Raw genomic sequence first — 20,649 nt, 5'->3', positions numbered from 1 at the left:
AGGGTGAGGCCCGTGAGCAGAGAGATGGATGGCGAAGGAGGGGGGGGGGGGGGCAGGGACAGGGAGACGTGCAGGAAATCTTGTTTGGAACCTCAAAGTCAGCACCCGAAGCCCATTACCGCTGTCCACAGGGGGCAGGGAGAGGGGAGGGGGCCCCGATCCTCTTAGCAAGACGTGAGCAGGAGAGAGGGGGAGCGGGGGGTGCTCGGCTGCCTGGGTGGGTGATTTCTCGCTTGCGGTAATCCCAGTGTGCAGCTGGGGGACAGGCAGTGGGACGGGCGGGGGGCGGGGGGCGGGGGGGGGGGTGTTTGCGTGAAGTGTGTCTGCGTATCCGTCGGGAGCCGGCGACCGTGGGGTTGTGAGACTGCGGTGTCCGTGACTGTGTAAGCGTGTCTGCCTGCGTGTGCATCCGCGAAGCGTGTGACGGCGCGCGGCCTGGCCGCGTGCGTATGTGCACTTTTGCGTGCGTATCATTCTGTGCGTGTTCACGTTGGCCTGTCTGCATAACGCCGCGTGCAGTCAGCACGCGCGTCGGCGTGTTTTGCGTGCGTGCCCACGTGTCCATCCGCGTGGGTGCGGATTGGCGCCGGTTATTACGCGCGGGTAGAACAACGGCAGTGACTTGGGCGCCGCGGTTTGCCAACTTGGCCGCACGTTAGAGTCACCGGGGGAGCGGGCTTTAAACCCTCCTGATGCCCAGAGCCTCAGACCGACTCCTGGGAGCCTGCGGGGGTGTGAGATCCTGGGACCAGCATTTCACGAGACTCCCCCGCTGATTCCAGTGGGCGACCAAGGCGGAGACACAGAGCTGAGCAGACAGACCCCAGTGGAGCAGCCTTGACCCTCAGCCGGGCATGCCCCCAGGAGCTCCATCTGGACCCGGTGAGGGACTCCAGGCCCCAGACCCTTAGGGACCAGGGCAAGTCATGAGCGGGGCTGCCCCCCGGTAGTCCCTCAGTCCCCAGAGACAGATGTCACAAAGTTCAAGCATTGTGTTCCATACCCTTGCCTTCTCTCCTGACAGTGGGCAGTCGGCAGCCCTCCCCCCAAAACGTGCCCCCCTCACCTCTTCTGGGAGTCGGGAGAATGAATTGGTGAGACGGGGGACCAGGGCTGTCGTGGGAGATAAAAGGGTTCAGTGGGCCCCACCAGCCGGTCCTTTTGGAGCCAAACCCAAGGCTGAGGGTAGGCGGGAGCGGCCGTAAGCCCAGGGATGGGCTATACTCCCATCAGTTTGTGGTGCCACTCTCCTGGAGTGGAAGTCACTGTCCCCTTTGGGCCTCAGTTTCCCCACCTGTGAACACGTGGCAGTCTCCCGGGTTTGTATGTATTTACGTGGGCTTCCCTGTAAGCGGGCGTGGGGGCAAGTGTCCCGGAAGCTATTGGGTGATCCAGACAGAGGCTTTGGGGGCCGCCTCGCCTCCCTGGACTCAGGTGGGATGTCCTCGTGAAGGTGTGCCTTGGCCCGCTGACTCACACCCGGCTCCCTTGTCAGGGTGCAGGCCCCAGCTTCTGTGGGGCGGGGGCGGGGGGGAGCAGAGATTCTCCACTCAGAAAGCGCCCACTGTGTGCCAGGCCCCATGGGGAGGAGGGGGTGAAAAAGACACAGGGAGGAGCTCCCTGAGTCCTTCCTTAAGGGTGGCTTTCAAGCTCAGTCCCTTCTGATCCAGGTGGAAGGGGAGGGGCAGCTAGCGTGCGCGGAGAACAGACCGTGTGCCTGGCACTGTCTTAAGCATTCAGCGTGCACGGACCGTTTAATTCTTAAAGGGACCCTATCGGTAGCTACAGTTATTGCCGTTCCCATTATACAGATGAGAAAACTGAGACATAGAAGGCTAAAGAAACTGCCCAGGGTCACAGCTCACCCCGGGCTGAGCATGAATGTTAGTGCAGATATTCTGGTCCCCGGTGCTGCAGGGAAGCTCCTGGGAGCCCTGGATGGCCGAGTGGGGTGTGTGTGTGTGTGTGTGTGTGTGTGTGTGTGTGTGTGAAACGGCTGTCCCTCCGGGGGCTCGGGGTCCCCTCTGTCAGTGCCAGGGTGGGGCTCCCTGACCCGCCCACGGGTCCAGGTGGTCCTTGGCCTCCTTCCAGCCCCGGTCCCATCTCCGGGTCCCACTGCCTTGACCTCTCCAGGCTTGATCCCCGCCCCCCCCCCCCCACATGTGTCCCTCCGCGGCCCCCTCCGCCCACCCCGCACCCTGCCACGGAGCCCGAGTGATGGCGATCCCTTTCTAATTGCAGCCTCGCTCCCGAAGCGCGCTCGGTTATCACAGAGGGTGCAGATCCCACCGCTCTGCCTCCTCGGTCCCAGGCCCTGGGGCCAGCTCAGGAGCGGAGGGAATTAATTACATTTTTCCCATCCCCTTCTTTTAAAGGACCGGAGCGCGCCACCGCATCCCGGGGGGTGGGGGGGTGGGGGGGTGGCGAGCGGAGGATGTGGAAGGAGGGCTGGCGCGGGGCTCCCGCAGCCCCCACCCCCAAACCGGCGAGCCAGCCTCTCCCCAGCGGGCGGAAGGGGGCTGAGGCTGCCCCTTATTGATTTAGTCTGGTGGAGGCTGGGACTGATTTAGAGCTGAGGGAGAGGAAGGGGCTGGGGGCGGGCGGGGGCCACGGCGGGTGGGGGCAGAGGAAGGGATGGCTGTCACTCAGCCTGACGGACAGCCCGGAGCTTTGCCTTCAGATAAAACCTTACAGATGTGGAGGTCGGTATTGATTTTGAGTTAGTAACGGTAACGTACCAAGAAGTAATACATTAGCGAAAGCAAGGTCACCGGGAAAAAAGTAAAACCCACCGGGGGAGAGGCCTTAGCATTCTTGAGGGGGGTGGATTACCGCATCAGACTGGGACTTCCTCAAGTTCAAAAGTTTGCAGGCCCCAGACCTCTCAGCTGGGCCCCTAACCCTGGGCAAACGCTTCCTGCTTCTGCGGGCCCTGCTTCTGCTCCCAGGGGTCCCCGGGCCAACTGGGGGGCATGGAGGGCCACTTGGGTCCACAGGACCCGCTCGTCAGGGTCGCCAAGGGCCTCTCCTCCCCCATGGTCTCCAGCACAGCCTGTTGGGAAGGAACACAGCTAGAGGGCAGGGAGACCCGGGTTCAAATCACAGCGCTGCCACTTACTGGCTGTGTGATCTCTGTGATTTCGCTTCTCTGTGCCTCAGTTTCCCCATCCGCAAAATAGGGGAGATAATAGCTTGGAAACTGCCATGCCTAGAGTCAGGGGGTTAGATGAAATGGAGAGAGGCCGCCAGGGACTCTGGGAGAGAGTAAGCACATCCCTATTCACACCTATCCCAGATGTGGATTTGATTTGATGTTCCAGGGCAAATCCCATTGAACAAATCACATTACGGGAAAATCTCCCTGGGCCTGAGCTGATTCTGAGCTGTCTGTTAATGGCCCAGGGTCCAAGGCCTCCCAAGCCACTGGGCACCACGCAAGCCCTTTCTGACAGAGGCCCCAGGAGGCCTTGCAACTCTCGGGATTTCACTCAGCATTGACCTCCTTGCTCTTTCTTAAACCTGCTGGGTGTGTTCCCACCTCAGGGCCTTTGCACTTGCTGACTGGTCTGCCCGGAAGGCTCTTCTGCTATACCCTCCCATGGCTGGCCCTTTTAGGTCTTGCTGGATATCACCTCTTTGGGGAGCTCTTGCCTGCCTATTCCACATTCCCCCTTTATTTTTCCTCTATAGCACTTCTCGGTATCAGGAGTTTATATAATTTGTTGTCTGTCTCCTTCGTTAGACTGGTGGCCCCAGGAGGGCATTGAGTCTCTGATGCTCGGGGCCCAGCTCAGTGTCTGGCTCACTAAGTATTTGTTAAGTGATATCCATGAATTCAACAGGGTTTTTCTAGTGTGTAGCAGGCACAATGTAGGTGCTGGGGCTGCAAAGGTAGATGAGCCATGGTTCTATCCTGTCCTCAAAGAGCTCACAGCCCAGCCCTCTTTGCGGCCTGGCACCTGGTAGCACTCTATGATGTTTGCTGAATGAATAAATGAATGAACGGCGGATGTCTTTGGGAGACACCGGATTATTTGGTGTATCGGGGATATGATGTGTCAGGCAGGAAGAGGGGGAGAAGCTGGGACAGGCAGGCAGCGGTCTGATCACAAGAAGACTTTGTCCTGTTTATCTGGGAGGTAATGGGGAGCCACTGATAATTCTTGAGTGCTGTGGTCAGACTCGAGGTAGTTCTCTGCCGGTCTCTGTCTTGCAGGATGAGCACTGTCTGTGTGCGTGGCTCCCGGCCCATCCCAAAACATGCCTGTCCTCTTCCTAACCCCTCCCCCTTTCCCTCCCCTCCCCCATTCCTCCCCTCGCCCAGCCCTCCCCTCCCCCAGTCCATTGTCTCTTGTGAGCTTGGCATCTTGGTGGTGTGCGGGAGGGAGGGGAGTATTAAACCGGGGCCTCACCAGAGCTGACAAACCCTCCCGAGAGTCTCCCCGCCCCCTACAATTATCCTCCTGAAGGAAGGGAAACGAGGCCTGTGTGTTTTCCCTGAGCCCCTGAGTCTATTCTCGGAGTCCAGGCCTCCTTGGAAGGGATAGCGAGGCTAATGTTTATATGGGGGCGATGGGATGGGTGGCGAGTTTCCTAATTTTCTTAGATGGAAGGTAAGGTCTCGAGTGGGAACCTGACAGGCAACCTGAAGAGAGTCGGGTCTCCTAATTCCCTGGCGGGTCCCAGATGCCCTGCGATCCACAACCTCCTTGACCCGGGAGAACCTGTCTCCACAGTCAGAAAGCAACTGCCCTCACACACCACCCCCTTCATGGGGTCCCTCTTGCCATCACCCCTGTACCCTATGTGGACCCTCCCCTGAAAGAGGGTGAGTTTGGGAGAGTCCACGGGCACCCGCCTAGACTCCCCCCTTCTCCCGCTCCCGTCCCCGTGTGTTCGCCAGGTCGATGGGGCTGATGAACCATTAAGTCCCATCTGAGCCCTGCCGGCTGCGGAGAAGGCCAAGACCCGCCCCCGAGGCCCAGTGCCCTTGACTCGGGCTCAGGGGGTGGGCAGCGAAAAGACTGAGGAGAGTGAGCCCAGGGTGAGGGGATTGTGTTGGGAGCATGGAGGGAAGGGTCGCGGAGAGGCTGTGCTCATGCCCCAGCCCCTGGGACCCCAGCCCCACTCGCCCCCACCAGAGGCTGCCAGCCCCTGGGGTGAGGACCTATCTCTGAAGAGGTCAGACGCCCACTCTCATCCTTGACAGTCAGTCCTGACCCTGTCGGGCGGGTGGGTTCTGGCCTCTGGACTCCAAACTGCTCTCCAAAGAGTTGCCATGAGGTCTGAAGAAGCCACAGGCTTTTGAAGGCCTCGGTTACTTCGTCTGGGGAGGGGCCTCATAGCTCACCTTACACATCTCTGCAGGGCTCTGGATTGGGAGAGTCACCTGAGTTCATGCCAGGAGGAAGGGAAAGAAGGAGAAAGGGAAGACGAGGCTTAGGGGAGCCGGGAGTGCTGGGTGGGTGCAAAGCCCTCTGCGCACAGACCCCACTTTATCCCCCCTGCCACCCTCCACCAGCAAGGCTCCCCTCCTGGCCCGGCGGCCTCATTCCTATAAGGGGTGTCACCACCAGGGGCCTGGGCCCTGCAGGTCAGCTCACAAGGACCTGCCTTGCCATCGTCTCCCTGGACTGAGCGGGACACCCGTGCGCCCCCGTGCCCCCACCCAGCTGTCTACCCTGCCTTTCCCCACTCTCTCTCCTGGAGAGCCGGACAGCCACTGTCACCTCCCCCAGAAGCTTTCCTGGACTACCACACTGGCTGAGTCCCCTCCCCTGGGCTCCCAGAGCCCCCTGAGAGCTGCCTCTGTCATGCCCCTCACCACGTCATAGCAGAGATGCTGTGCTCTCAGCTGCCTCCCCCCACCAGCCCCAGACACCCTCCTGCCGAGGACAGGGACCATGGCTCTTCCTCCTCTGAAATCCTGGGGCCGCAGTCACCATCCATGCATGTTTGTTGAATGAGTAAGTGGACACACCAGGGAGTCAGCACCAAGTTCTTTAAGCTGAGTTTACAGAGATGAGCCTCACCCCTGCCTGTCTGGGTTGCCAGCACCGATGGTGACTTCCCGTTTGCTGTATGGGCCAAGCAGGGAAGGGGGGATGGTCACAGACAGCTGAGAGCTACCAGAGTCAAAGAAGGTTGCCTGCGACGCTATCTGGAAGCATTGGCCATGGGTGTTGGTGTCGTAGGATCTCCAAGGGTCTCCAAGTCAGGAGCATAGCAGGCCTGCCATGGGGAAGCCGGACAGACCCAGAGTCCTTCTCTAACCTTTGTGTCAGAAGATGGGGGCATCCCCATCTGATGGGACGCGCAGTTTCCCGTCCGAGGGAAGCCCCCGTCGGATGGGAGAGACATAGCTAGTTCGTTCATTCATTCATTCGTTCATTCGTTCATTCATTCATTCATTCATTCATCGGACAGGCACAAGGTGTCCCTTAGAGCCAGGCCATGGGGATATCCCAGAGGCAAACGAAGCCCTGCCCAGCTGCCTGGAGCTCTCAGCCAGGGGAGATCCCGTAGGTCAGAACCTAACCAGGAGAAATCACCAACCGTCTTACCCACAAGGGCAAGCAGACCGAGTAAACTGAAGATCTCGGTGCCTTGCGGGGATCTTAAGGGAGCAAAGGCCTGTCTGGGGCCCTCCTGGCATCGTCCCACCCCCGCCCCCCCCCCCCCACACACAGACACACGCGTCTGCGGGGTCCGTCCTCCGAGCAACCCCCCCACCAGCCACGCCTGCTGCTCGGGCCGCACTGATGGTCTCTCCCCTGCAGGTGATGAGCATTCTGAGCAACCCCAGCGCCGTGCCACCGCAGCCGCAGGCCGACTTCTCCATCTCCCCGCTGCACGGCGGTCTGGACTCGGCCACCTCCATCTCGGCCAGCTGCAGCCAGCGGGCCGACTCTATCAAGCCGGGAGACAGCCTGCCCACCTCCCAGTCCTACTGCCCGCCCACCTACAGCACCACCGGCTACAGCGTGGACCCCGTGGCTGGCTACCAGTACGGCCAGTACGGCCAGAGTGAGTGCCCGGCGCCCTAGACCTCCTCTTCCCCCTCCCTGCCCCGCTCCGAGGCCGTTCTGTTTATTTGCAGAGAGCTGCAGGGTGGTGTTGGGGTGGGGGCGCCCATTCCACAGGCGAGGAAATTGAGGTCCGGACGGGATGGACCGTTGTCCTCAGGTGACGCTGAGCCAGGCCCCTGCACTCACGCGACTTTCGTGGCCTTCGAGCAGTGTCGCCCCGTAGAAACATTAATAGGAGCCACACGTGGCGTTTAAAATTTCCCAGTAGCCGCAGATTAAAACGTCAGAAGAAACGAGCGCGGCTGTTCCTCTCGGCATATTTTGTCTGACCCAGCACATCTGAAGTGATGACCATTTTGCCACATAAGCCGTACAGAGTTATGAATGGGATGTTTCACGTTCTTTTTCTTCACGCTGCGTCTTTGAAATCCAGCCCGTGTGAATTCAGACACCAAGTTTTCATTGGAAAACTGTTTGGTCTGTCTTTAAATTTCATAAAATCACAACGGAGAAGCAGATTGTTCCAAGTATGCTATAAAGTTTCCCAACCACGAGGCTAAATCACATTGCAGTTTTAACGTTTACATTAGATCAAATTAAATTACGGTGTAAAATTCGGTCCCTCAGTTGCCTGTGGCCACATTTCAGGGGCTCGATGGCCACATGAAGCTGGTGTGATGCTAGAGACCCTGCCCCTTTCTGCCCCCTGGGTAGGGGGGACAGCTGTATTTTGATCTGTCTCCTGTACCCCCCACCCCGTCCTCAGCCCCGACTGCCCCCCCCACTCGGAGCTGGTCTCACATGCCCGCCCCAGCCACCGTCCCCCCCGCCGGCATCTTGCCCGGAGGCGGTGGGCACCAGACCTTCGGACCGAAGGCTGCAGAAGGCAGGCCCGGTCGCCGCCCCCAGCTGCCAGATGGGGCAGTGGCAGGGCAAGCGGAGAGGACAGAGAGCCGAGGTCACCGGGCTCCCCTCCTGCCCCCCTCCTGGCCAAGGCCTCACCTGCTGGTGTCAAACTAATCAGAAGGGCGTGTGGTGAGAGGCTGAGGTCCCAGCCCGAGGGCACCCCCGCCCGGCCTCACTGACCTCTGCTTCCTCCCCACACGGCCTTGGCCTCCACAGCTAAATGAGGGCCAGCTGTGCCCGTCTCCACCTCCTGGCTGTGTTCATGGCCCCTGCCCCATGTACGTGTGTGTTCGATATGTGTATGTGCATGTATGTATGCGTGTGAGCGTGAAAACACGCCTCATAGATACGTGTGATGTGTGCGTGTGTGTATCGTGTATTTCAGCATACGTGTGTTCGTGCAGGCATCTTTTTGTGTGTAGGTGTGCGTTTGTGTGTGTGAATGTGTGAGTGTATGTATACGTGACTATTTGCATATCTGAATTTTTTTTTAATTTTTTTTAATGTTTATTTTTGAGACAGAGACAGAGCATGAACGGGGGAGGGTCAGAGAGAGAGGGAGACACAGAATCCGAAACGGGCTCCAGGCTCTGAGCGGTCAGCACGGAGCCCGACGCGGGGCTCGAACCCACGGACCGCGAGATCATGACCTAAGTTGAAGTTGGACGCTCAGCCCACTGAGCCACTCAGGCGCCCCGATGGCTCAACTTTAAATGTTTATTTTTTGAGATAGAGAGAGAGAGAAAGAGAGCAAGTCGGGGCAGGGCAGATAGAGAAGGAGACACAGAATCCAAAGCAGGCTCCAGGCTCCAAGCTGTCAGCACAGAGCCCGATGTGGGGCTCGAACTCACGAGCTGTGAGATCATGACCTGAGCAGAAGCCAGGTGCTTAACCGACTAAGCACCCAGGCGCCCCCCTGCTTTTTAAATAAAAATTGTTTAATGTTTATTTTTCTTTAAAAAAAATTGTTTTTAACATTTATTCATTTTTGAGAGTGAGAGAGACAGAGCATGAGCAGGGGAGGGGCAGAGAGAGAAGGAGACACAGAATCCGAAGCAGGCTCCAGGCTCTGAGCTGTCAGCACAGAGCCCGACGCGGGGCTCGAACTCACGGACCGTGAGATCGTGACCTGAGCTGAAGTGGGACGCCCAACCGACCGAGCCACCAGGCGCCCCTCGCATATCTGACTTTCAGTGAGCATATTGTGTCCGCACGGTGTGCATGTGACTTTGCGTGTGAGTGCACAGGTGCACACATTTGGTCACGTGGGTATGTGTGTCCGTAAGACGCACACATGGGTTTCAGTGCACATTCAGGTGTGTCCGTGTGACCGAGCGTCCACGTGTCTGTCTGTGTATTTGCACATGTGATGCTGTGTCACCTCATGGCATGTGCACCAAACAGGTGCTCACGTGTATAGACGTGTGCGAGAGTGTGCAGGGGTGTGTGGTTATCCGTGCGTGCAACGCGTGTGCATCCAGACGTGCACAGAGGCTTGAATGTGTCCGTGGGTGTGTGTATATTTGGAGCACGGACACGTACACTGTGTGTGCAGTGTGTAAACACGGGTGCGTGCACGCTAAGGTGTGGCTGTGTGTCCCTGTGCATCCGGGCGGGTACGCGTGTGGCCTGCGTGTGCAGCTGCGCCCGTGTGGGTTTGTGTGCACGAGGAGGGAGTGCGAGAGGGGGTGGAACCCGTGCGCAGGGACGGTGGAGAGCGGGGCGCGCACATGCGTGCGAGTGTTTCCAGAGGGGCCCGAGGCGAGCCCCGGCCCCGGCCCGCGTTCCCAGGCAGAGCGGACACACATGCTCTTGATAAAGAGTTTAGAGCCGCTCCGCGGAGGCAGCAGCCCCGGCCTGGGGCAGGCGTTAGTCACCCCCGGAGCCCCGTGCCCTGCTGCAGGGGGCCTGCCCAAGTCGGAAATAAAATTAACCCCAGAGTCAGCATGGGGGCCACCGGGGAGGGGGGATCAAAAGGGAAAGGGCCCAGGAGGCGAGAAGGGAAGAGGCCGGCCAGAGCGATTTCCCCTCCCCTCCACTCTCCCCACTCGCCCCATCTAGCTCCAGCCCCTGCCCCCCTCCCCTCCCAACCCCAGATCCTCCTGAGCCGTATTTTCCAACCCTACCCAGAGGGAATCCCAGGGCAGACCCCACCCCACCCCACCAAGATTCCAGGTCTGGGCTGGGAGGGGCCTGGGGGAGTGTTGGCCCCACCATCACTAAGTCTGCCACCAAGTCACCCTGCCTCTCTGAGACTCAGTTTTGCCATCCGGGAAATGGGAGTCCAGGGATTAGACCCCCAACGTTTTTCCATTGTGCCGTCTTCCTCACCTTTGACATTCTGGGACAGTCAGGGACAGGGACCCGTCGTGTTCCCACTGACCGCCTGCCCCGTGTTTACGGGTGACCGAATACGCCTATGGCGGGGCTCCCAGTCCACGTGCAAGAGTGTGCACGTCCCAAACAGCCCCTGTGTATGCCCAGGTCCACCTGTCACCTGCTCACATCTGTCCCACGCAGGAGTTTAGCCCACCAGGCACTGGGCAGATCGCGTATTCATTTCCTGCCGTGTTCAAAACCCTACCCAGAGTAGGTGTTATGTGTCCTCAGGCTATAGATGCAAGAGCCAAGGACTTTCCCAAGGTCACACAGTAGGTGAATGGCAAACTCCAGGTCCCCTGAACTTCCAACCCGGTTCTCTTTTGGCCAGACCGCAAACTTGTGTTATCAGTAGTGACACCACCCCTCGACCCGCCTTTGTGTAGATTCACGTTCGTGACTTTATATGTACCTGGCTTCGAGGTATAATTACGCAAAATAGACGCGTGTAAAGGAAGGATAGATAACCCTTTAGTGAGCATCTACTATGGGGTCTGGCACTCACGGCTGCTTTGTATGGCGTGCAGACAGGCGAGGAAATGGATCCCAGAGAGGGTATTTGCCTGAGATCCGGCATCGATGCGAACACCGCCACACCTACGGCCCTGACCTCAGAGAGCCTCCCTTGCAGGTGTAGGTGTGCGTGGAGGGTGCACGTGGCTAAACTCTTCAGCCAGAGAGTCCACTCCTCTCCCTGGGCCTCTTGTCTTCCCAGGGACACCTCCACACTTTTTCTCGTTCCCAGCCATTATCTGTCCATCTGTCTGTCTCTCCTGTCCCTGGAGGGGGTGGGGGCAGGGGGCAGGGACGGGGCACACGGCAGATTAATATGGCCCTGGTGTTCCCAGAGGCCAGGGCCATACTAATGATGGGGCTGATAGGACGCAGAAGTGTGAAAAGAATTTTAATAGATCTGACAAGTCTAATAAGAATTTGTGTCTAGAAGGGTCCTCCTCTGGGGCCGCGGGCTGACGAGGCGCTGACGGCTGAGATTTGTTTACTGGTTGGCATCTCCTGCCAACTCCCAATTAATCTAATTTGAGACGTTCAGAGCCCAGGCGCGGGCACAAGGCAGAGGAGAGGGGACGCGGAGAGACAGAGGGACAGGGAGGGCCGCTGACAGAGGCTGTAATGAGAAATGTCACAGCCCCGCCCTCGCCGGCCCCTCGCTCGACCCCAGGGAGAGGCGGGCTCTGCGCACGGAGGGTGCCCTTGAAGTTGGCTGGTCATGAGTAAAGTTGGGCTTCTTGGGGTCAAATCGCCCACCTTGGCAGGGCCTGGGGAAAGTCCTGTGGGCTGAACCCTGGCTGGCAGCCAGGAGAGGCGAAAAAGGAGGACACAGAGTGACCAGAGGCACAAGCAGGACAAATTCGGGTTCCTCCGTCTCACATGCAGTGCCTGACCGTGAGTCAGCAATCTTTCTGTGCCTCAGTCTCCACCTTTGTAAAATGGGAACAGCTGTGCCTAAACCATGGGGTTGGTGAGAAATTAAAGGACACCGTGTCCGCCTCGCCCCGTGGTAAGCGTTCCGCATGTGAGGGATCGAGCATCGTTGTTCTGACTGTTCTCCAGAGCCGGGCCTTCCCACCCCACCCCCCGGGGACAGCCGCACCGGCCGGCACAGAGTGTGACGTCAGGTGGAATAAGGGGGAACAGGCAGAGGCGTTCGGTGAGTCAGGAGAGGTCGCCTGACTCGGCCGTGTGCCCTGGGAAGCCACCCACACTTCCTGGAGTCGAAACTGGGGCCCACGCAGGATTTGGGGTGTCGAGTGCTCCGTACCCTCTAAAGCGCACACACCCAGGACGCTGCGGGCGAAGCGCGTGGGGGTGGTTCGGAGCTGGCAACAGACCGCCTGGGTCCACAGCCTGAGGGCCATGTGACCTTCCCAGTTACACAGTCTCTTAGGGCAGGGCCTTGGCTCCCCCGCCTGTAAAATGGGACAGCGGAACTAGCAGCCTGGCAGTGGTGAGCGTGAAGCGAGATCGCGCATGCGTGAGGGGCATAGAGCACGGTGGGCGGAGAATGAGCTCGGTCGGTGGGTAGCTCCTCCCTCTCTTCCTGTAGCTCCTCCCCCTCTTCCTGGTGTGGCTCTACAGACGAGCTTCCTCAAGGTCAGTCAGGCCCTGGGGCCCAGATAAGACTTGCTCCAAGGAGCAGAGACGAGATGCCTGAGTTGCAGGCTGCCCCTGAGGCCAGAGATCCAGATTTGAAGTTTCTTCCACCTGCCCCTCGCCCCCACCGTGGAGTGAGGGGTAAGACAGGCTACCACCCCTTCTGTGTTACCAGCTGGGAGCCTGGAGGCTGAGTGATGTCAGGGACAGCACCCAGGGCCTCAGTTCAGGCCCTAGAGCCTGGAAGCTAAGGAACACAGAGCCCAGACACTCCAGAAACCCCAGGACATTTGCATATCCTTTAGGAATCGGTACAGTCCCTGAGCCTTCTGTGCCCAGCATCTCAAAGCACATCATCTCATTTGATCTTCATAACAGCCCTTGAGGAGGCTGGGATCTGCTCTCCCCATTTTACAGACTGCGAGACAGGCCTGGAGAGGCAACATGATTTGCCCAAAGCCACATGCACCGGAGATAGTTGGGACTCCAGATTGCCCCATTCACTGTTCCTTTCCTTCTTGCCTCTATCAAAGGTCACACCTGCTCCCTAAATCCCAGTCCTGTGAGAGCCCAAGGCCTCTGAGCTCAGCATGTACCAGGCACAGTGCTAACCTCTTTGTATGCATTTTCTCACTTTCTCCCCGCAATTCTTCCACCAAGGCGCTGTCGTTATCCCCATCTTTACAGACAAGGAAACTGAGGCTTGTATAGGTGAGATGGTTGGTACGCCCCAGATCACACACTAAAAGTTGGCAGGTGCAGGATTTGAACCCCTAAAGAATATGGTCTCAGTTATTGATACTTCCCAACTCAGCTCTCTGGGCCTTGTCTCTGGCTGTGCCCACACCTGGCTCTACCCACCTGCCGTAGGCAGGGACCCTCGACTTTGGGGAGGCATGTGGAGCGCTATAGGGCCCCTCAGCGGGCAGGTGACAAGGAGAGTATCGGGTCAGGCCTCGTGAGTCCAGGGCAGTAGTCGTTACATTTCCTCTCGCCTTGGCCTCGGCCATGGATTCCAGGTTGGGAGGTAGCATCTCTGTGCCTCAAGAGGCCTCGGTCCCATGCCAGTCACATCATTTGGTCAGAGCTGATCTCTGCTGTAGCCTCAGGCGGACACAGCAGTGTCGAGACAGAACGCGTGCACACACAGACCTAGCAGTCACGCCTGCGCACACACGTACACCGACACGCGTACCTGGCTTAGGTGCAACTCACCTGGACACGGTTACCTGGGCATGCGTGGGCATTCCCCCTGCTCTACTCACACAGGTACATACAGCTCATCCACATCTGTCCACATGTACATGCGTGAGCATTGTTCATGGGTGAACATTCATGTTAGTGCCTGTTACTATGCAGAGATTGTTGTTTCCGCTGTTCACACACACACACAAGCACACCCCCTCTGACACTCATCCCTCTGGGTGGCTAGAACTTCAAGGCTAAAGGTCTCAGATGCCAGCATATCAAGGTTCTGGCTTCTTGTTCTGCATGGATCTCTTGGCTCAACTTTGAGTAAGGGATGTAAGGGATGTTGCTGTGTCTCACCCATGAGCTGGGCTCAGGCTCCAGAGAAAAAAGAAGGATCTTTTCCTCATTACTACCCAGGCTCCGTGGGATTCACCGGACATCCCCCATAGCAGGCATATGTACAGGTGTATTGGAAAGGGAACTAATTCTTCTCTCAACAATGTGGAATCTTTTGTACTTTCCTACAGAACCTGTGAGAGAACTGGGCAAATAAAAGTGTTAAGTAAATATTTGCTTAATGGTTAGAGAGGAGGTAAGAGAATGAGCTTCATGAAGAGATGGATGGATGGGTAGAAGGATGGATGGATGGATGGATGGATGGATGGATGGATGGATGGAAGAACAGGTGGATAGATGGACAGAAGGATGGATGGATGGATGGATGGATGGATGGATGGATGAGCAGGTGTATAGATGGACAGAAGGGTGGACAGATGGATGGATGGGTGGATGGATGGATGGATGGATGGATGGATGGAAGGATGGATGGATGGATGGATGGAAGAACAGGTGGATAGATGGACAGAAGGGTGGGTGGATGGATGGATGGATGGATGGAAGGATGGATGGATGGATGGAAAAACAGGTGGATAGATGGACAGAAGGGTGGATGGGTGGATGATGGAAGGATTGATGGAAGAATGGATGGATGGATGGATGGATGGATGGATGGATGGAAAAACAGGTGGATAGATGGACAGAAGGGTGGATGGGTGGATGGATGGAAGGATAGATGGAAGAATGGATGGATGGATGGATGGATGGATGGATGGACAGGTGGATAGATGGATAGATGGACAGAAGGCTGAACAGATGGATGGATGGATGGATGGATGGATGGATGGATGGATGGAAGAACAGATGGATAGATGGACAGAAGGATGGATGGATGGATGGATGGATGGATGGATGGATGGATGAAAAGGTGGATAAATGGACAGAAAGGTGGACAGATGGATGGATGGTTGGATGGATGGATGGATGGATGATGGATGGATGGAAGAACAGGTGGATAGATGGACAGAAGGGTGGACAGATGGATGGATGGGTGGATGGATGAATGGATGGATGGATGGATGGATGGATGGAAAAACAGGTGGATAGATGGACAGAAGGGTAGATGGGTGGATGATAGAAGGATGGATGGATGGATGGATGGATGGATGGATGGATGGAAGAACAGGTGGATAGATGGACAGAAGGGTGGATGGATGGATGGATGGATGGATGGATGGATGGATGGAAAAACAGGTGGATAGATGGACAGAAGGGTGGATGGGTGGATGGATGGAAGGATGGATGATGGATGGATGGATGGATGGAAGAACAGGTGGATAGATGGACAGAAGGCTGAACGGATGGATGGATGGATGGATGGATGGATGGATGGATGGATGGAAGGATGGATGGAAAAACAGGTGGATAGATGGACAGAAGGGTAGATGGGTGGATGATAGAAGGATGGATGGATGGATGGATGGATGGATGGATAGATGGATGGATGGAAGAACAGGTGGATAGATGGACAGAAGGGTGGATGGATGGATGGATGGATGGATGGATGGATAGATGGATGGATGGATGGATGGAAGAACAGGTGGATAGATGGACAGAAGGGTGGATGGGTGGATGGATGGAAGGATGGATGATGGATGGATGGATGGATGGATGGAAGAACAGGTGGATAGATGGACAGAAGGCTGAATGGATGGATGGATGGATGGATGGATGGATGGATGGATGGAAGGACAGATGGATGGATGGGTGGATGGATGGATGGAAGAACAGGTGGATAGATGGACAGAAGTGTGGTTGGATGGATGGATGGATGGATGGATGGATGGATGGATGGATGGTTGGTTGGAAGAACAGGTGGATAGATGGACAGAAGTGTGGATGGATGGATGGATGGATGGATGATGGATATGGGGCAGATGGAAGAATAGGCAAAAGGACCTTAATTTCTAGGAGCTTCTCTTTTTTTTTCCAGCTGCTGTTGATTACCTGGCCAAAAACGTGAGCCTCTCCACACAGCGTCGCATGAAGCTTGGGGAACATTCTGCTGTGCTGGGACTCCTGCCTGTGGAAACTGGCCAGGCCTACTAGGGACCCTGGGGCGACTTGCCCCAGACCAAGTCCCAGCCCAATCCTTACTGATCCCTGAGCCTCCCAGCCTCAGCCCTTTCATTACCCTGGGGTCTCAGGAGGCCAGGAAAGGAGCCCATTCCCTTCTCATAGCCAGCCCTCTGGAGATGTGCAGCCAGTCTACCGTTCACCTATGTTTAGGAACCCAGAGCAACCCCCTTGGAGTCTGCCCCTCCACTCTCTCTCCAGGAGGGTTTCTGTCAGCCTGCAACCATTCCCCCAGTCAAATCCTGTCGTGGCCTCTGTGCTATCTCAGGCACAGAGGTGGAAGCTCACCCTGAATAGAGCAACCTGGGCACCCAAAGGAGGATGGTATCTGGGATGAGGTACTGGAGCCCTTTGGACCCGACTCCAGTGAGTACCCCGGCCAGAGGTGGGGGTGGAGCTCACAGGGTCCCTCCCAGCTGGAAGTGCTGGGAGCCAGCCCTCTCCTCCCAGGTGGATCTCTGGCCCAGGGCCCGAGCCACAGCCCATTCCTCCTCTGGATGCTGGGACGCCAGCAGAGAGGGGACCCTAGTCCTGGGGTCTTCCCAGGGGAATCACCCAGGAATTCTGAGGACTTCAGGACCCTCCCCACACACCTCTGCTGGGTGTAGGGGGTGGGAATCTAGCCCAGGTAGGGGCTCCAGAAGGACCAGGCAGAGGCTTACCCAGGGAGAGGGGCTCATCAGCAGTGGGCGGCCAGCAGCCAAAGACCCAACCCAGGCACCCCAAGGCAGCAGGCTCCTAGACGGAAGTCCGGGTTCCAGCCTTTCTCACCCTGTGCAGGGCCTAGGGAGCCCACGGGCTCTTCAGTTTCCCATTCTCTGAATCAGGCGGGAGGGGGAAGGGAGCAAGTCGTGTGTCGAGAGGCAGAGGGCAGAGGGCAGGCTCAGAAGGGCGTTGCTTAGCTGGGGTTCCTATGCTTGTGGACAGCAGCCCTTTGTTGCCAGAGGCTTTAGTGCTGTGCCTTCAAGCCCACGACCCCTGGAGCTGCGATTTCTCACAGAGCCTCCCTTGGAGACCTGAGCCTGTCCCCTCCATGCCTGACCCTCTGGTAAGGGCACCTTCATCTGCCCTTTAAGCTGCTGGGGAGCAGAGGGCTTCCCTTGGAGCTCTGGAGGAGGGTTATGGGACCAGCAGGGACTGCTTGTCCACAGGAAAAACCACAGACTCCCCTTAACATTTGGTGGCGGGGGGCGGGGGGGGACAGTGGAGGGGGCATGTCATTGGCCCACTGACAGTGGCACCTTTCAGTGTTGATCCACTCTAGGTCGAGAGGGCCCTGTCTACTCATCCAGCACAGCTAGGTGGGGGCAGATGTGGCCAGTGTTCAGGCCACCGCTCCTAGACAGGTGGGGGATGCCCAAGGTTCCAGAGACTAGGGGAAAGGCGCCTTCCTTGGCCACGCCAGTGGCTTCTTCATATCCCTTCTCTTTAAAAGTTGAAATCTTTGGAGAATGGTTCAAGCCCCTCACTTTGCCTCCCTTGGAACTTTTTACTACCTTCACCTATTTATCAAAATTATATTCGTCTCCACCGTCACCATTGTTATCATCTATACTTGGATCACCTTTATCAAGTGCTGCTAGGTTAGAGGCACTTGTGACAGCTGGGCACATGAGGCCACCTCTTTGCTCAACCCATGCCGCTTGCTCTCAGCCAACAAGACATTCCCGGAGGGAAGGGCTGCTGCTTTGGGATTCACTGAACCCGAGTACCTCCCTCCTGGGGAACTGGGCTGGCAAGATGCTAGGACACTTTCCTGCGTGGATGCCGCTTCTGTGACAAATGCTCACCTGTTTTCTCGTCTTTAGACTTGGTAACATCAAGCCTGTCCTGGACCACGGCCAGGGTGGCTCGTATCTCTGGTTTAGAGGAACCTATGGATACACGGAGACAAACAGACTCTTTGGTAGCAGCAGATACCTGGACATGTGTGGCCCATGGAGATCAGCCCAGTTTTCAACTGGGGCATCTACTGCGGGAGACTTTTGGTTCTTCAAGCTCTGGACAGAAAGGAAGACTGTGTTGTCCCTTGGTGACCCAGTCCCCGTGTTTGTAACCATCACAGCCAGGAAGCAGCTCTTAAGGTCAACCACAGTCTTCATCCACATTCCTTGAATGGTCAGTCCTCCCCCCTGGAGGCCTGGCTCAGAAATCATCTTGAGTCCCCTTACATACCCAGAAGCAGAGCTCTCAGGCAGGTGACATCAAAACCACCCAGCCTCACTCCCAGGAGGTGACATTCCCATGCTAGGACCAATCTCAAATCTCCCCCCCCCCCCCCACCGTGATGAAATGGGAATAAACCAAGTGATTTCTCTTTATGTCCAATTTCTCTGGAGTTCTCCCAAGCCACCATCTTGGTAGAAAATGGGACTTATTCTCCCTGGAGCCCCACCACCACCTGGCAAAATTTCCCTAAAATCCTGTGTATTAATGTGTCTAGCCAACTCAGTCCATAAAACTCCATCTTGGGCTGGCAGCTCACAACCTCACCGGAGAGATGATGTGGGACAAGAGGTACAAGGCTTCAAACTCTTGAGGGTTGACCACAGCCTAAGAAAGAAGGCCTGAATCCCCGTGGCCAGGTCAGCCCAGAAGCAATCCCCATCCATTCCTGTAAATAGAATCCATAGCCAAATAAGAGATGTTTCCTCCAACTTACCACAAGTAGCTGTTGGTCCTACCTATGGGGGGGGAGGTCCCTCTTCTGAGCGCATTGTACATTAGTTGGAAATGTGGTGATGTGCTGTTCGTTTATAGGAAGTCGACTTTTATATAAATATATATATATATATACTAAAAAAGGAAAGAAAACCCCCACAGTGTGTGTTGTGCTAGTGGGCAGAGACCATCTGTAGGGATATATTTGCATATTGTGTGTTTCAAATTATACATTCCAGGCTCTGTTGGGTTCTTTCATTTTTATTGCTTTGTTTTTTTCATTTGCTGTTTCTCTCTTGCTATGAAAAAAGAAAGAAGTGATGTGTAAGAACCAAGCTATGCTTCATACTCTTGTTTTTTACTTGATTTACCTTTGCCATTCTTTTGCCAGAAGAACATGAAGAAGAGAGATAGAGGAATGAGACAGAAGGAAAGAAAGATGAAGAGGGGGGTTTGCCCAGAAGACAAATGAGAAGGTCAGATTTCCAATCTGACTATGGCTTGAGAGCAGAGCAGGTCCGAGACTTGGCCCCGACTCCACGGAGATCCAACGTTGTTTCAGATGGGGCTGGTGAAGCATGCTGAGATTTGGATCCTGGAACTTGGTGAAATTCCATGATTGCCCGAAAAAGACATTCTCTGGGGCCTCTCTCAGGTTGATGTTCTCGCCCAGCTCCCGATGTTCCCTTCACTACTAGATGCTTCTTGAGGTTGTCCTCTCTCTCCTGCAAAGGCACCGAACCGAGACCAAAATGGGGGTACTCCGGCCGCCATCTTGAAATGCTCAGAGGCAGCTGTGTACTGGGGACTCTTTCTGTCAGCTCTAACACGGCCAATCCCCCACCTGGGACGTATCCACATAGCACTCTAGATCATTCCTTCTTCCTAGTAATTGCAACTCGGTTGCTTTCGTGTTTGACTCACAGCCATATGCCTCCATGTGGAAGTGAGTGTGTGTGCACGAGAGTGTGAGTGGGGCGTGTGAGTGGGCTTGTGGGTGCAAGGGTGTGTGTTTAAATATAATCACACCATAATTTATTCAGCTATATGGAGTAGTAGATTAGAAAGAGAAACTGGCATTTGCTTTAACTACCTGCTTGTGAGCGCTTCCTCTGTAACTCAGGCGTAACTGTTATACATTAAAAGAAATTAAAGCATTTCCAAGGTTCTGTGTCCTTAATTGACTGTCATTAGGCAGCTGCCCTAAAAGGGACCGAGGGGTGACTGAGAAGCTCTTTGACCTAATTTAGAGGGTCAGAATAGGACCACCGGGCCCCTCAGTGCCAAGCAGCTGTTAGACAGGTAGTGGATGCTTAATCAGTATTTGACCAATGGAATGCTGTTGTTTTAAGCATCTCTCTGATGAAATTTCAGTTCTCTTCACCAGGACAGACTTCCTGCTGCTAAGCTTAGAGCCCTCAGTGTCCCTTTCCTAGGACATAGAATTTGGAAGGTAGGAGAGAGCTCAGAAGCTTCCATGTTTCCTTAAGGAGCAGAACCTGATATGGGGATTCATGGGCAGGTGGATTTATGGAGGGGGAGCCCTCAAGAGAAATGCATAAACGAGTGAAGGAAGCAACACAGGACAGGGAGGGAGCTAAGCAGGAGGAGATTTTAACTGGAGTCTAGTTTCAACCTGACAGTACCAGAGACTCTCGAGCACGAGTAGCACAGAGCTAGTCTCATCTTGAGACTAGAAGACTGGCCTCTTGTGCTAAACTGTCATTCATTGGCTGCTGGCTGTTCCTAGGGAATGTGGGTATGTGGATATGTGGGTAAAGGCTAATGTACCCAAACAACTCTGGCCCAAGTGCGTCCTGTGGGCTGGGGGCAGTTCTCCAGAGAAAGGTGCAAGGATGCACCCATAGCAGCGACAACACGTCCGTTAGGGTACAGGGGC

The 20,649-nt window shown here is 56.0% G+C and overlaps 1 protein-coding gene across 4 annotated transcripts; it reads left to right on the top strand.

Annotated features, from left to right (window-relative positions):
* Positions 1–568: 568 nt before the first annotated feature.
* Positions 569–19,908, top strand: PAX7 (paired box 7). 4 transcript variants are annotated; one of them, XM_078452309.2, is made up of 4 exons: positions 575–882; positions 6,780–7,026; positions 15,946–16,454; positions 19,144–19,908. In XM_078452309.2, exons 2-3 carry the CDS (start codon positions 6,783–6,785, stop codon positions 16,059–16,061), a joined length of 360 nt encoding a protein of 119 aa, XP_078308435.1. In that variant the 5' UTR covers positions 575–882; positions 6,780–6,782; the 3' UTR covers positions 16,062–16,454; positions 19,144–19,908. The 4 variants fall into 4 exon arrangements, with proteins under 4 accessions (XP_078308436.1, XP_078308435.1, XP_078308434.1 ...); XM_078452308.2 differs by having other exon boundaries at positions 19,141–19,908; XM_078452307.2 differs by having other exon boundaries at positions 17,897–19,908.
* Positions 19,909–20,649: the final 741 nt, after the last annotated feature.

This window comes from Panthera onca, chromosome C1, assembly GCF_046562875.1.
Source record: "Panthera onca isolate mPanOnc1 chromosome C1, mPanOnc1 haplotype 2, whole genome shotgun sequence".
Classification (NCBI taxonomy): domain Eukaryota; kingdom Metazoa; phylum Chordata; class Mammalia; order Carnivora; family Felidae; genus Panthera; species Panthera onca.
The sequence above is the reverse complement of the archived record's forward strand: the minus strand, read 5'-3'. Positions and strand labels throughout refer to the sequence as shown.